Genomic DNA, 15,977 nt, shown 5'->3' on the forward strand with positions numbered 1-15,977 from the left:
AACCTGACGACAATCGAAAGAAGTACAGTACTTGCTGGATGTTTGTAGCAGCTGAAAAATGGAATATAATCCTAATAGAAGAGAATGTATTATACAAGAGCAGTCTAATAAGAAATTAGAATCAGATACAATCGGGATGGGAATATGCATTTGTGTAGGAATACTGTATAAGGCGATTTATAGTGTGATCTAAATAAAAGCATTTGAAAGGGTATAAATAGGATACCCATTCATGGTATCATAACATAAAAGTAATACTCAGGTTAAAAGAGCACTTATCTCAAAGTAGTTGCTCTCCTTTGTGGGGTAGGGATCTTCAACTCGGAGTCTGAAAATTTGCTGTTACTGCAGACTTCTGCATTTTCAGAGTAACATTCACACTCCTTTGGCTCAGCACTGATTCATGATCTTGGCCAATACCGCCCTGGATTGTAGCACTCCCCCAATGTACCACCTACCAAAGCTACACGGAACTGCCCATGATTGCTGAATGTATCTTGTTTTCTCATATATTTCCATGTCTTTTAATACAAAATTTATTTCATGACCGTCACTCTTTCTCAACTACAGTATCTGAGCCAATTTGGCTTATATTCCCTCCTTACTGGGAAATTATCAGTGGTTCTCAGTTACCATCATTGCCACCACAAACACGGTTACCTCTTTTACATCTCCCACAATACCCTGAGCTTTCTTAACACCCCAGGTTTACTCTGATTCAACATTTATATATTATATTGTCATTTTGGTTTACTTATATGTCTCCCCACTCAATAAGGAGAACTATTCCTTTCAACTTTGTATTTCTAGCGGCTGATACAGTTTCTAGTTTGGAATAAGCATTGAACAAAATTTTATTAAACACATGAATGCTTTTTCTCTACATATCTAATCTATTGTTCCAGTTAAGCATATAATAGTCCCCTCTTATCCACAGGAGATACATTCCAAGATTTCCAGTGGATGCCTAAAGCCACAAATAGTACTAAACTATATATATATATATATAAACTTTAAAAAACAAGGTATATCTTTATGTTTTATTTAAGGTAGAAGTCAAGCTACCACTTTGGGAATCACACATAATCAGCCCTACATTATCTCTACCACAGTCCCATTCTTGGTTGCTCATAGGTATCTTATGTGTCATGGGAAGGAAGTGAACAGTTATTGGAGGAAATAGCACTCTTCTGTTAGTGTTAGGTTTCCCTTTAGATTCTTTGCACCAAAGCTCCCTCTGAGAAGGATTCTTTCCCCCACTTTTTATTTCCCCTTTAAGAATGAACCCTGGAAAATATCTATATCTATATATATATCTATATCTATATATGTTTATATATAACATATATATAAACCTATATATATAAAACATATAACCTACATATATAATATATATAACCTACACACACACACATATGTATAGGAAAAAGAACAGTGTATATATAGATAGATAAAATCAGATATATATACTGTTCTTTTTCCTATATATACATATCCATGATAAAGTTTAATTTATGTTAGGCAGAGTGAGAGATTAACAACAATAACTAAAAATAAAATAGAACAATTATAACAATATACCACAATAATAGCTATGTGAATATGGCTTCGCTCTCTCAAAACATCTTATTGTACTGTCAATTCACCTATTTGGGGGAGCATTGTTAACCGTGGATCACAAACTACAGAAAACAAAACCGCGGATGAGGTGAAACTACTGCATTAAGAATATCAAGAACCTTATAAAAACAGTTGCCTGTCATCTTCTCTTCTATTTTCTTTCTCATCCCATCTCTAGATCTTATGTTTGTTCATTTACTCCTCTCAGAGATAATTGAACCATCTTACCACTTGTTACATTGATCCCTTGATGTAGTATGGCATGAATTGTCACATTAAAGATGGAAATGAATAATAAGGGTAGAAATGAAATACCAGGGCTCATTAAAATATTTGGTTGTCTAAAACGCTAAAAGTTTAGAGTTATTAACTATGTTTATAGCTATAGATGATAGAAACCATTGTTGCATGTAAAAATAATCATCCTCTAGTTTCCCAAGGAAGAATTTCTCTAACGTGACATTTAGGGGCTATCTTTCCCACTCATGCCATCCCAAATAAGGAACAACTCGTGTGACTGTGAATCTGGGGAGTTAGGGGGTAGGGAGCTAATTATGTTCAGATCAGCCCATTGATTTTTCTGTCTTCTAATTTGTCTTCCTGCAGGGAAGAGGATATTGTCTCTAATCTGACTTTCATCAGTAATGAAGATCATTTTTATTTTTAAATTCGATAATCCTACGATGTCTGGTGCTCCTTCAATTCCAAACACAAATAGGAACAATACCAAAAAACAGTATGAAATACCGTCCATTCTCTAAACCTGCAACACTAACACAAGAGTGCTATTTCCTCCAGTAACTGTTCACTTCCTTCCCCATGACACATAAGATACTTATGAGCAACCCAGAATGGGGCTATGGGAGGGATAACGTAGGGCTGATTATGTATGATTCCCAAAGTGCTAAGCTTGACCTCTACCTTAAATAAAACATAAAGATACACCTTGTTTTTTAAAGTTCACAATCTTTAAAATTATTCACCATTATTAGCTTGCTGTTACTAATAACAAATAATTTGAAAGCCTTAAAGATGGTACACCAGTATATCATGATCCTAGGATGGAAAATACTGTCTTAGAAAACCCCATAGTACATCAGGCTAGCTAGAAAAAGTTTCCATTCTAAAAAAAAATTCTATAAAGGTCTCAGACAAACGATCAAACTTGCTCGGAAGACAACACTATTAATTTTCTTTGAAAAGTTCAATGATTCTCCACCTATAATTCCTAATGCCTTTATTTAACCCAAAGATTTGTGTTCATCCAGCTGAATATAAGTAGTGTTTCCTTTACATATTACACATGCTAGCCACGCACTAGAAATAGGGTAACAAACATGAGGCTATTATTAGAATGATACAAAGTTCTGACAGTGTTAACCAATTGTTCTTACTGTTCAAATGCCATCATGCAGATAATTTTCACATCATTAATTACAGTGATTGTCAAGAAATGCCAGAAGTGGCATTTTTAATGAAAAATAAGGTTTTAGGAAATAATACCTTGTTTAATAGGATTATATAAATGTCTGATTAGTGAATGAATACACATTTATTATGTAAGAAACTGTTATTTGGATTCCATATTAGTGCAATTGTGAAAAACAGCCAGAGTGTTGTACTTACATGTAATGTTCTATAAAATAGATCACAATATGTTACTATGGAAAACATGCCTCTGGCTTGAATAATATCATTGACAGTTTTAAGTTTAATTTTGCTATTGCATGAAGCTGTAGGGAAAATACGGTGACCCTAATTCACAACTTCAGAAATAATTCAACCAGTGGTATTGTCATCTTCAAAATCATTTTCAATATTTTTATAACTCCTCTCTTTCTCTATCACAAAAATTTAAGTTTCAGGACACCTGGATCATGCTGATATTTGGAAGAAAATAAACATTCTAGTAGCAGGTTTTTAGGATGCTTTGCCAACATGGCAGATGTAGACAGATGTTCATTTCCCTTTGCAATCTGCATCATGAAGTTCAGAGTTTCCATTAACTTTAAAGAAGACTTGGAATAAAGAAGAGACATGTAGAGCTAAGAGAAAGGGATGGACATAAGAAGCTAAATTCAAGTCATATGAATTAGGTACAAAATGGAACCCAGTATCATGTATAAAAACTTTATGCTATGCAGGAATTTTAAAGTCAATTAATATGTTAAAACAAGGCATCCTGCTAGCCATTTTAAGGAAGGTTATGGAATTTCAGTGTTTTGACATAGCGTTATACAGTTCTCTAACTAATTAACCATGGTTAAAGCAGAATTTGGAAAACTGTATTAAATGAAGAGAACAGAATAGAAACTTGAATTGGAATTGCTGTTCCGAGGTTTCTTAAACTAGCGTGTAGCTAAACATGGCTAGAAGGAAAAATCAGAGAAGATAGAGCTAGAATAATGTAAAAGTTAATATTTCTCATTCTGTCTTTAGGGAAACTAAAACATCTGAGTAAAATTTTTTAAAGACAATTAATTCTATTAATTTGATTTCTACAAGTTCCTTTAAAAGCTTCATAAAAGTTAACAACGGTAAAGATAGGCTTGATGGCTTGTTTATATCCTTCCTCTTTCAAAAGTTCATGTTGCTGTGTTCTATTTCTGTGGAAATAGCAATGTGCGTATTAAATTACACAGTTGCTTCAGCGTTAGTACTCTACTTCCAGATTTAATGGTTTTTTTAAGCTGAGAATTTTAAAAGTTGAATTCATTATAATAGAAATATTTGATAAAATTTCTGTAATATTTACAATTAGAGAAAACTAGATCTATTTATGTCTTCCAGTATTTGTAAATTAAAATAGTATAATTCTCAGATTATTTTAATAACTTTTAATTACCTTAAACCAGTGGTCCCCAACTTTTTTGGCACCAGAGGCTGGTTTCATGGAAAAGTTTTTCCATCAACCAAGCACAGGGAGGTGAGGAGGGATGGTTTTGGTATGGTTCAAGCACATTATATTTATTGTTAGATTCTCATAAGGAGCATGCAACCTAGATCCCTCCAATGCACAGTTCACGATAGGGTTCGTGCTCCTATGAGAATCTAATGACACCACTGAAGTGACAGGAGGCAGGGCTCAGGCAGTAATGCTCACTCACCTGCTGCTCACCTCCCACTGTGTGGCCCTGTTCCTAACAGGTCACGGATCAGTACCTGTCCACAGCCTGGGGATTGGGGACCCCTGTCTTAAACAGTAAGTCATAAACATTTTTTGTTTATTGATATATGAACTAAGATATTAGTTTATAGGCTATCATAGCCTATAATTTATTTAACAATGGACCAGGATTCTGTTATGCCATATACTATAATTTACTGAAACTCTGTTGAACATCTGAATCATTTTCAGTATTTTGCTATTACAAATAGTTTAGGTATGGACAGCTTTTGTGTCCATTTATGACTATTCACTTGAGATAAACTTCCTAAAGTAGGTTTGCTAAATCAAATGTTATGTTAAAAGGAACGATTTTTTATACATTTTAACAAATTATTGTGCATGAAAAGTTGTACTAATGAACTCACACAGACAACCAGCAGTTTATAAAAGTTCAAGCTTCCCTACATTCCCATCAATTCTGGAAGGGGTCATTTTTTTTCTTTGAGAATTTGATAAGCATTAGTATTTATCAGATAATAAGCATCTCATTCTTACTGCATTTCTTTGATTGCAAGTGAAATTTGTAATTTTTTCTCTGTTTGAAATACTCTGTGCCAGACAGAGGAAACAACAACAGCATTTATCCTCATGTCAACGAACTTAACTAATGTGTCAATTCTCAGAATATTTCTTTCTATTACCAAACTCTTAAACTCACTGTATGGGTATTGATCCTCTGTTGTGTAGATTTCAAAATCATCCCTGAGTAAACTGTAAGTGAGCCAGTGGGCATTTGGAGAATCAGGTGGACTCCAGGAGAGATTGATAGCAGAAGAACTTTGAACTTGTCCTCTGGGTGGAGGTTGCTGGAATGGAGCTAAATTACAATGGAGAGAGCATTTATTAGCAAAAGCAATCAATAAACACAAAAGCAAACCAAAGTAAGATATCCAGCAAAGAGGCCTTTCTGATTCAGGATTACTTTATCAAAAAGACATGTGGTTTACCAAGACATTAATAAACAAAGGGTTCATGAGTTCTCTAAAACAAAGCTTTTTATCTATAAGCATAAAAAAACTTTTTAGGTCAAAGCAGTGGTCATAAATATAGATGAAAGTAAAAAAAAACACAATAGTCTACATTAAGCATTTATTTCTTTGCCTTTTTTTCTTTTTGAGAAACTATCCAAGGATGTATAACACTTATTTTTTACATAGTTAATTTTTAAAATGATGTAAGTTCCATTAATACTTGAAATTTAAGCAGCATAATTTTTGGATTTTTAAAAGGAAGCTTTCCATTCCATTAAGCACAATGCTTTATCTTGCTTCAGAGAGCACAGTGTAAAAGAAAGAATGATGTTTGGTGATATAAATAGCTATGGAAGTTAAATAATCTAAATATTACCAAGAAACTATTTGAATATACTATATGAATGTACCATCACCTGTTAGAAGTGTTTTTAAGATGTAATACGATTGCTTATCAGGCAAAGAACATACCACTTTAGTGATGTTTTCTATAATATAAATATATATCATGAAAAAATTATGTTCTGTCAGTGTAAATTTTCCTTAGTCTCCCTACTTTTGAGAGTGGGCTTTCTTTTTCTCCCCCAGACAAAAAGGTAAAAACAACAGCTAAATATTTTTAAGGACAATCAATCACCAGTGTATGTACTACTACTTTCTGGTTTAAACAAGTTGCACAATCCTCCATCCATTTAGAGAAGCACAACCTAATCAAATATTCTCGTTAAATAAGATATTGAGGGTACAGGTTGCTGTGTTACCTTACTTTTAAACCATTCATCTTTTTGTTAAGAAATATGTAAATATCATGTACAGAAAAGAATCCATCAAATAATTAACAATATATTTAGCCTGGTGAGATGGCTCACGCCTGCAATCCCAGCACTTTAGCAGACCAAGGTGGGTGGATCACCTGAAATGGGGAGTTAGAGGCCATCCTAAGGAACATGGAGAAACCTTGTCTCTACTAAAAATACAAAATTAGCCTGGTATGGTGGTGCATGCCTGTAATCCCAGCTACTCAGGAGGCTGAGACAGGAGAATCGCTTGAACCCAGGAGGCAGAGGTTGCAGTGAGCCGAGATCGTGCCACTGCACTCTAGGCTGGGCAACAAGAGCAAAACTCCATATCTCTCTCTCTCTCTGTATATATATATATATATAATGTGTGTATATATTTATTATATTATATATATAATAAAAATGTTTGAATGTAGATATTTCATGTAAATATACATATCTTCATGTACATATCTACATTTGATGTACATAAATATAAATAAATATTTACATGAAATACCTACAGTCACTAGAAGCCTCACTAAAAGAAAGCACACTCAAAAAGAGTAATCTGGGGAGGGCTTAATAAAGAAACTACTTTCAAAAGAGTGGGCAAAAGAGATGGTGCAGTACTCTCAGGTATAGAAACAGCAGAGCTCTTTCACTATTTATGTCAGGGTCCTCAAGCCAACCCTGAACCCAGTGTCTAATGATTCACTAGGAAGACTCACAGGACTCATCATATAGTCCGACTCATAACTAAGATTTATTACAATGAAAGATTAAAGAATTCATCAACAAAGGGAAAAGGCACATCAGCGAAGTCCAGGGAAAACCAAGCACAAGCTTCCAAGAATTCTCTTCTTGTAGAGAGAGAACGTGCCTAATTCTCCCAGCAATGCATTATGAAAATGTGTCTAAAGTGTTGCCAATCAGGGAAGTTCCTTAGAAACTCAGTGCACAGGGGTTTTACTGGGGGCTGTTCATATGAGCAGCCTCTATCTGGCATTTACCCAAATTTAAGACCCCCACAAGGAAAGCAGGTGTTAAGCATAAACCATATCATTTGTACAAATGTTTAAGTGCAGTGGTCCTCTCTTATCAGTTCTGGGAATGGTGGGGAATCCAGATGCCAGCCAAAGGCCATCTTTGTAAGCAGGCCTTTCTAAAAATAAGCAGTCAGTCTTGCTACGTTAACTCTTCACACTATGTCTAGCTTAAAGGGGGACAGAACTCAGGGACAGAAAGGACTGTATGAGAAGCATCACCTGATAGAAGCTATGACTACTCGTGGAGGGATGCAGCTAGCTTGAGGCTGCTTCTACATGGATACAGGGATCAGGGAATTAAATATTCTGCCTTCCTTTTCCACCTGCCCTTAAGATGGTTGGTGGGTCTCTCCTAGCAGCTGAAATCAACTAACTAAAAGCCAGAGGGGAATGGAGGCTGCTGATGTGAACCACATAGAATTGTGGAGGACAGAGCGAAGTGGAAAATGTAGGGAATAGTAAAATGAAGTTATTCTGCAAACTAGGCAAAGACTTCCAACTTAGAGCTGTTGCTAATTGACCAGGACCCCCAAGTGATGGACGCTGTGTAATAGATATATGAACTCTGTTTAAGAGACATAATTAAATTATAACATTTTAAGACAGGATTTCAAGAGCACTTTGATATTGATACACACACACACGCGCGCGCACGCACACGTTTTTGTCTACAGTTCCTGGCTTATAACTTCCATAGCCCTTGTTATTTCCTTCGTGACTAACACAATAAGCATTTCTTTTGTTAAAGTATTGGTCTTTTGTCCTAGGGTCCTGAAGCAGCTTCGAACAGTTTATGAGCGATACAGGTGAAGCATAGTCTTTTGCTACAATATTGGGGAGCTTTAGGCTACAGAAGTAGGCCTCAGAAAACAAGGTCTGTCTCTGTTATGTTCTGCTTTTACCTGTTCAGAGACACTAAAAATATACTCTAATCTGCCTCCACTTTTCTGTCCGAGAGCTGGCCATAAGGAAATTCTCTGACCTTCCTTGTTTGATTGTGGGTCATGAGACCCTTATTTTAGAAGGGGTCCTGCCCCATACCCTAGAGGAATGAATGCATCAGAGAGAGGCCAAGAAGACTCTGAATAGGCAGCCTTGTTGGGTTTCCTCACTCAGTCAATTAGTATGAAATCACATTCCTTTTTTAAAATCACATTTCTACATGGTTGTCCCAGCTTCAGTCATCCCTATCCAATGAAGTCACTAGAGAGGGTCTAAGAGGCCATGGTGCGGTGGTGGTGGCACTACAGGGAGAGCTCCAGGTAGTTCAACACATGGAAGTTCCTGGAGGGTGGGACACCTAGGGAGGACATGGAAGCTCCGCTCCCCTTTCCATGTGTCTCATCCTATGCATTGCTTCATCTGTATCTTTTGCAATATCCTGTATTATAAATCAGTAAAAATAAGTGCTTCCTGAGCTCTGTGAGCTGATCTGCCAAATTAATTGAACCCAAGGAGGGAGTCACAGGAACCCCAATTTATAGCCAGTGGGTTACAAGCACAAGCAAAATACCCTGAAGCTTGTGATTGGTGTTAGAAGTGGGGGGCAGCCTTGGGGACTGAGCCCTCACCTGTGGAATCTGCCACTTCCTCCAGGTATATAGTGCAAGAGTTGAACTGGGTTGCAGGATATTAATGCTACAGAATTGCTTGTTCATCGAAGCATTCTATGTTGATGGTGGTGTGAGAACAGAGCAGGGATAAGTTGTTATATTCCACACAGCACTGAATGTAAAATATATAAAATTCCATGTATTCTGAATAGGCTTCATAAAGACAAAGTCTGATTCTAAGGCACATATATTTAAAGCATATTTTAAAAAATATTCAAACTAGATATATGCTCATTGCTCTCCTTTTGTCATTTTTCTTCGGAATTGTCATTGTTACAATAATATTCCAACAGTCTATATGTCTATTTAGACAAAGGACAAGAGTAGTAACAATTTTGAAATGACACATGAAAAAAGAATTATTTCCGAATAGCATCTTACATTTTTGAATTCATGGATTTTCTATATGGTCACTTTGATCAGTTAAGCACTGACAGTGCATTTGATCCTTTCAGTGGTGGATTTTAATTTAGGATTTTAAATCCTGTTGTTCTTGGAGGAACCACAAAGATCATAAACTGCCTCATTTACAGCACTCTCAAAGAACCTTGTAATTCATGACAATTTAATATTTTTTTAGTGAATATTAGTGATTTCATCTAAAACTCTGCATGCTATCAGGAACACAACAGATTTCAGAGTTAGAGCAATCAAAACTGACCTTCAGATGATTTTCTAAGGCAGCAAAATGCTTTGGGGATGAATGAAAATGAAAGAGAGATAGATGTTTCACTCCCATGTCAAAGGGTATAGAAAATGATTTGCATTACATGAAAATTTCCTTGGCAACAAAAGTTCTTCACACACATAGGCTCTTTCCAAACATTTAAGCTGATTACTTGCTATGACCATGTCAACTTCAATCTTGTCTGACTCCACAGCATAAATAAATAGTACTCCTTTGGTATTTAAAGTGGAATTTTCATAAACCAGAAGGGTTAGATGACTTACCAACACTTTGAGAATATTATTATTAAATCCTGGGCATGAGAAAACTTGAACCTTTATGTGCTTAAAGTAGAATTCCTAGAAAATGTTCACATACTCATTCATAAAAATTGCCAAGAATGGTCTTTGCACATGCCAGACTCTCTTTTATGGAATGAGAGTATAATATTGTGACTGGATCCATCTCTTTGGGAACCACAAACTTGAATCTCATCTTGGGAACTTTGGTAGTTGTATGATTATAGTCAAATATTGATTAGACTCTCTGAACCTTTTCTTATTTATATTGAAGATGATAATGTCTCCCTGTCAGGGTTATTTTGAAGATAAGCTGTGTGTGCACATGTGCACATGTGTACATATATGTATGTAGGAGTATGTTTGTATGTATGTGTATAAAGTAATTGTTCAATAAATATTACTCTTTTCCCCTCTACCCTCCAGTATGTTGCAAGGCATTCTTGAATCTTACATCCCAAGAGTTATAAATGACTTATTTGGCAATAAATAAACACAGATAATATATAGTAATGAGAAAAGTACATGTAAGTATCTTAATAAGAAAAATGATCACACATAGTTCCTGCATGGAACTTATAAGACACTGACGATCACATGGCTAAACATAAAAGGAACAGTGAATAGAAATAACACTGCGGAATTATACTATAGGTTTCTTGGAAACACAGAGAAAACAGACAGTGCTTTCCTTATTGAAGTCCAAAACTAGATGATGAAATAACATAGAGCAATGATGGCTGGTGGGGCTCCAAACACAGAAATTCTTTGTGGAAGTCTTATTCTGCTAAAAGAAGGGCATTGTGGATTTATGAACTGTATTCTTAATACTTATGCAGAAGAGAAAACAATGATGGAAGAACTACACATCTGGACATGATTCTGCGTCACAAGTGATTGGTTGGAAAAAGGGAAAGACCAGGAACATTAGATGAGCCATATTCTCTCTCAGTCAGTCTCTCTCTCTCTCTCTCTCTCTCTCTCTCTCTCTCTCTCTCAGTGGGGGCACTGCCCTGTGAAGACAGGCTTCTAGACTCCCTCTTCCTGTTTGCTGTGCCATTCCTGCATGGTCCCCGGTGGATGACTACGAAGCTGACCTTCAATTGAGTACATGTATGATGCCTACAAGGGCCTCTCAAGTTATTTTAAAAATATAAAATTATTAAAAATGATTATATTAGTACAATGTTGGGTTTATTTATATATTATATTATTTTATTATATATGAATTTATTTTATAACATTATATATAACATAAACTATTAATTTAGCAGGGTCATATGATACAATGTCAACTTATAAAATTAATTGTACTTCACTATACTAGCAATTAATCTGAAAATACAATTAAGAAAACAGTTTCATTTGCAATAGCATCAAAGAGATTTAGGAATGCATTTAATAAAAGAAGTGCAAAACCAGTGCACTGCAAACTGTACAATATTGCTAAAAAGATTTTAAAAGATCTAAGTAAATGGAGACACCAAATTTTCTTGAGTTGGAACACTCCATACTGTTGTTACTTCTACATCTAAATTATCTAAATTAACCTTTAGATTTAAGACAACCTCTACCAAGATTCCAAAAGTCTCCTTTGTAGAAATTGGTGAGGTGATAAAATGATGTACAGATATTCTCCTATTTGCAGTGGTTCCAATTTCAATTTTTTGACTTTATGGTAGTATGAAAGCCATATGCATCCAGTATGCTCCTTGCCTCAGATAAAGTCACCATAAGTTGGAAATATGGTTAAATTTTAAAAAATGCACTTTTGACTTAGGACATTTTCAATTATGGTGGATTTATTGGGAAGTAACTCTAGGGTAAGTCAAAGAGCATCTATATATGGATGTGCAAAAGCTCTTGAATGGTCAAAATAATTCTGATGGAAAACAAGATGAAAGTTAAATGATCTATAATACTTAATCTCAAAACTGTAAAGCTGTAGTAATCAGGACAGCGTGGCATTAATATAAGAAAAAGCATGAAGATCAGTGGAAGAAAAGAGAGAACACACTTTTATGGACAATTGGTTTGGTTATTGTCAGGAAAATACATACAATTTACTTTTTTTTTTTCTTTTTTGAGATGAAGTCTCGGTCTGTCACCAGGCTGGAGTGCAGGGGCACCATCTCTGCTCACTGCAACCTCCGCCTCCCAAGTTCAAGTGATTCTCCTGCCTCAGCCTCCTGGGTAGCTGGGACTACAGGCATGCACCACAATGCCCAGCTAATTTTTGTATTTTCAGTAGAGACAGGGTTTCAACATATTAGCCAGGATGGTCTTGATCTCCTCCTCATGATCCACCCACATTGGCCTCCCAAAGTACTGGGATTACAGACAGCCACCGTGCCCAGCCAATTTACCGTTTTTAAGTACACAATTAATTGACATTAAGTACATTCACAACGTCACACAACCATCAGCACTATCCATTTCCAGAATTTGATTTTATTATTCCAAATGTACCATTTGGAAATGGTACCATTGACTCCTCATCCTCCCTTCTCCCAGCCTCTGGTAACAATTGTTCTACTTTCGGTGTCTATGAATTTGTCTATTCTAGGTACCTCAAATAAATGGGATCATATAGTATTTTTCCTTTTGTGTCTTACTTTTTTTTACTCAGCATAATGTTTTCAAAGTTTAGCCATGCTGTGGCATATATTTGAATTTCATTCATTTTATGGCTGAATGATTCCATTGTGTGTATATACCACATTTTCTCTATCCATTATCTTTTGATAAATACTATGTTTTTACTACCTTTTGTCTATTGTGAATAATGATGGTATTAGCATCTTTGGAATATAAATATCTGTTTCAGTTCCTTCTTTCCATTGTATGAATTATACTTTAGGAGTAGATTTGCGGGATCATACGGTAATTCTGTGTTTAACTTTTTGAAGAATAACCAAGCTGTTTTTCACAGTGACTACACCATTTTACATTCCCACTGCAATGCATAAGTGTTCCAACTTTCCACATCTTCATCAAAACTTGTTATTTTCTGTTGTTTTATCATAGCCAATCAAATGGTTATGAACTGGTGTCTCATTGTGGATTGGATTTGCATGTCCCTAACTTACTAATGATATTAAGCCTCATTTCATATGCTTATTGGTCGTATGTATATCCTCTTTAGAGAAATGTCTATTCAAGTCCTTTGTATGTTTTTAAATTGGATTGTTTGGTTTTTGTTATTGAGTTGTAGGAGGATTTTATATATTATAAATGTTAATCCCTTATTAAATATGTAATTTATATGTATTATATCTCATTTTTATGGGCCATCTTTTAAATTTCTTAGTGATTTTCAATGCACAGAATTTTTCATGTTGATAAAGTCTAGGTTATAAAGTTTTTGTTACTTATGCTTTTGGGGTCATCATCAAGAAATCCCTGACAAATCCAATGTCACAAAGGTATTCCCCTATGTTTTCTTCTAAGAGTTTTATGGTTTTAGCTCGTAAGTTTAGGTCTTCAATCCATTTTGAATTGATTTTTGTGTGTGGTGTAAAGTAAGACAGATTGTTTTGCATGTGGATATAGTTTTCCCAGTATCATTTGTTCTAACTGCTATCTTTTCCCCATTAAATGGCCTTTGTATCCTTGTTAAAATCAATTGTACACATATGTTGGAGTTTATTTATAGGCTCTCTATTCCATTGGTCTATATGTGTTCTTATGGTGGTACCACATTGTTTTTATTACTGTAGCTTTGTAGTTATTTTTAAAGTCAGAAAGGATGAGTCCTCCAACTGTCTTATTTTTCAAGATTATTTTGGCTACTGGGAGCCCTTACAAATCTATTTAAATTTTAAGATTTAAAAGTATTTTTGCAAAAATTTCCATTGGGATTTGGATAAGGATTGCATTGAATCTGTAGATTGCTTTAGGTAGAATTGTTAGCAATATTAAGCCATTCAGTTTATAAACATAGAATATCTTTCCATTAATTTATATTATTTAAATTTCTTTCAGCAGTGTTTGTTACATAGTTTTCAGTGTACAAGTCTTCATCTCCTTGGTTAAATTTTGATGCATTATAAGTGAAACTGCTTTCTTAATTTCTTTTTCAGATTGTTCGTTGCTGAGTTATAGAAACACAACTAATTTTGTGTGCTGATCTTGTAACATAGAACATTGCTGAATTTGCTTATTAGCTCTAGTAGCTTTCTTATGAATTCTTTTGGATTTTCCACATATAGATTCACATCGTCTGCAAGTAAAGAAAGTTAACTTTCTAATTTTAGGAGACTTTTACTTAATTTTTCTTGATTAACTTTCCTGCCTAATATGTGGACATACTTGAATTATGTCCAATCTTTGATCTCAGTCTTTCGTTATTGAATATGATGTTAGCTATGGGGTCAACTGTATTTTTGCATAGGTGCTTGGGCAATTCAATGGGGAAAGGATAGCAATTTCAACAAATGTTAATGGAATATTTGGATATCAATGTGTCAAAAAATAAAAATGAAATAAAGAACTTACATGCTTAACTCATGCCACATACAAAATTCAAATTATTTCATGGACCTAAATGTAAACATTTAAAATGTAAAACTTAAAGATAAAAACTGAGAAAAAAACTTAACATTGAGTCAACTTAAAATTTCTTAGATGGAACACAAAAACATGACCCATAAAGATAAAGCCTGATAGACTGACTTCATGAAAAGTAAAAGTTTTAGCTCTTTAAAGTACACCATGAAGAAAATGAAAAACCAATCCACAGAATGGGAGGAATATTTGCAAGTTTTATCCCAAATTAATAAGAAATTCTTAAACTCCGCAAGAGGACTAACAACTCAATTAAAACATGGGCAAAATATTGGAAAGATACTTTGCCAAAGAAAACACATGAATCACAATACACATGAAAAGATGTTCAACATTAGTCATCAGGGAAAATGCAAAGTAAAACTACAATGAGATACTACTACATACTCACTGGCTATAATAGAGTCAATGCTAAATGTTGCCGAGGACATAGAGTAGCTGGATCTCTTATAAACTGCTAATGTAAATGTAAAATGATACAGCCATGTTGGAAAATAATTTGGCAGTTTCTTAAAACATTAGAAATACATTCCCTATACAAACTAGCCTTTTTATTCCCAGGTATACCTGAGAGATATAACGATGCATGTCCACTATATGTTCATGGATGCATTATTCATAATAGAACAATACTGAAAACAATCTACATGTCAACTGATCAATGGATAAACAAAATATAGTATATCCATAACATGCTATGCTACTCAGGAATTAAAATAATCTACTGAGACAAGCAACAATGTGAAACTCAAAAACATTTTGTTAAGAGAAAGAAGCTAAATACAAAAGCCTGTACATTGTAAAAAGTCAAAGTGTTGTATAATTTTATTTACATAAAACTCCTGGGAAAGGAAAAATTATCTCATCAAACTCCCTATAACTAGTTGTTTGGGGCTAGAGGTGGGAGTCATGATTGACTGAAAATGGCCACAAAGAAACTTTTTTGAAATGACAGAAGTGTTCTACAATTGGATTATAGTAATGTTTGGACAAGTATAAATTTAATAAAATCAAAGCATATTTAAAGTGGTTAAATGTATAATACGTAAATTACACTTTAATAAAGCTGTGCATAAAAGGAGAGCTAGAATAGGCTCTCTGAGAAGGAGAGATCAAGAAAAAATGTGGATATAAAGATGAATAAATGACAATGAGAATCGTGTCAAGAAGCCAAACACTATTAAACATAAGTGGCTAATTTTATACATGTGTGTATATAATTTTAGTTAAGTTCATAGAAAGTT

General features: G+C 34.6%; 1 protein-coding gene across 3 annotated transcripts in view; it reads right to left on the reverse strand.

The window, feature by feature from the left end:
* Positions 1-15,977, reverse strand: part of USH2A (usherin) — a 763,828-nt gene that overhangs the window by 553,987 nt on the left and 193,864 nt on the right. For all 3 annotated transcript variants that reach the window (XM_032289234.1, XM_032289233.1, XM_032289235.1), the window contains one exon: positions 5,448-5,606. In XM_032289234.1, coding sequence (XP_032145125.1) covers positions 5,448-5,606 — 159 coding nt within the window. The remainder of the gene's footprint in view (positions 1-5,447; positions 5,607-15,977) is intronic.

The sequence above is a fragment of the Sapajus apella genome, unplaced genomic scaffold (genome assembly GCF_009761245.1).
Source record: "Sapajus apella isolate SASKATOON/1434 unplaced genomic scaffold, GSC_monkey_1.0 scaffold22, whole genome shotgun sequence".
In the NCBI taxonomy this organism is placed as follows: domain Eukaryota; kingdom Metazoa; phylum Chordata; class Mammalia; order Primates; family Cebidae; genus Sapajus; species Sapajus apella.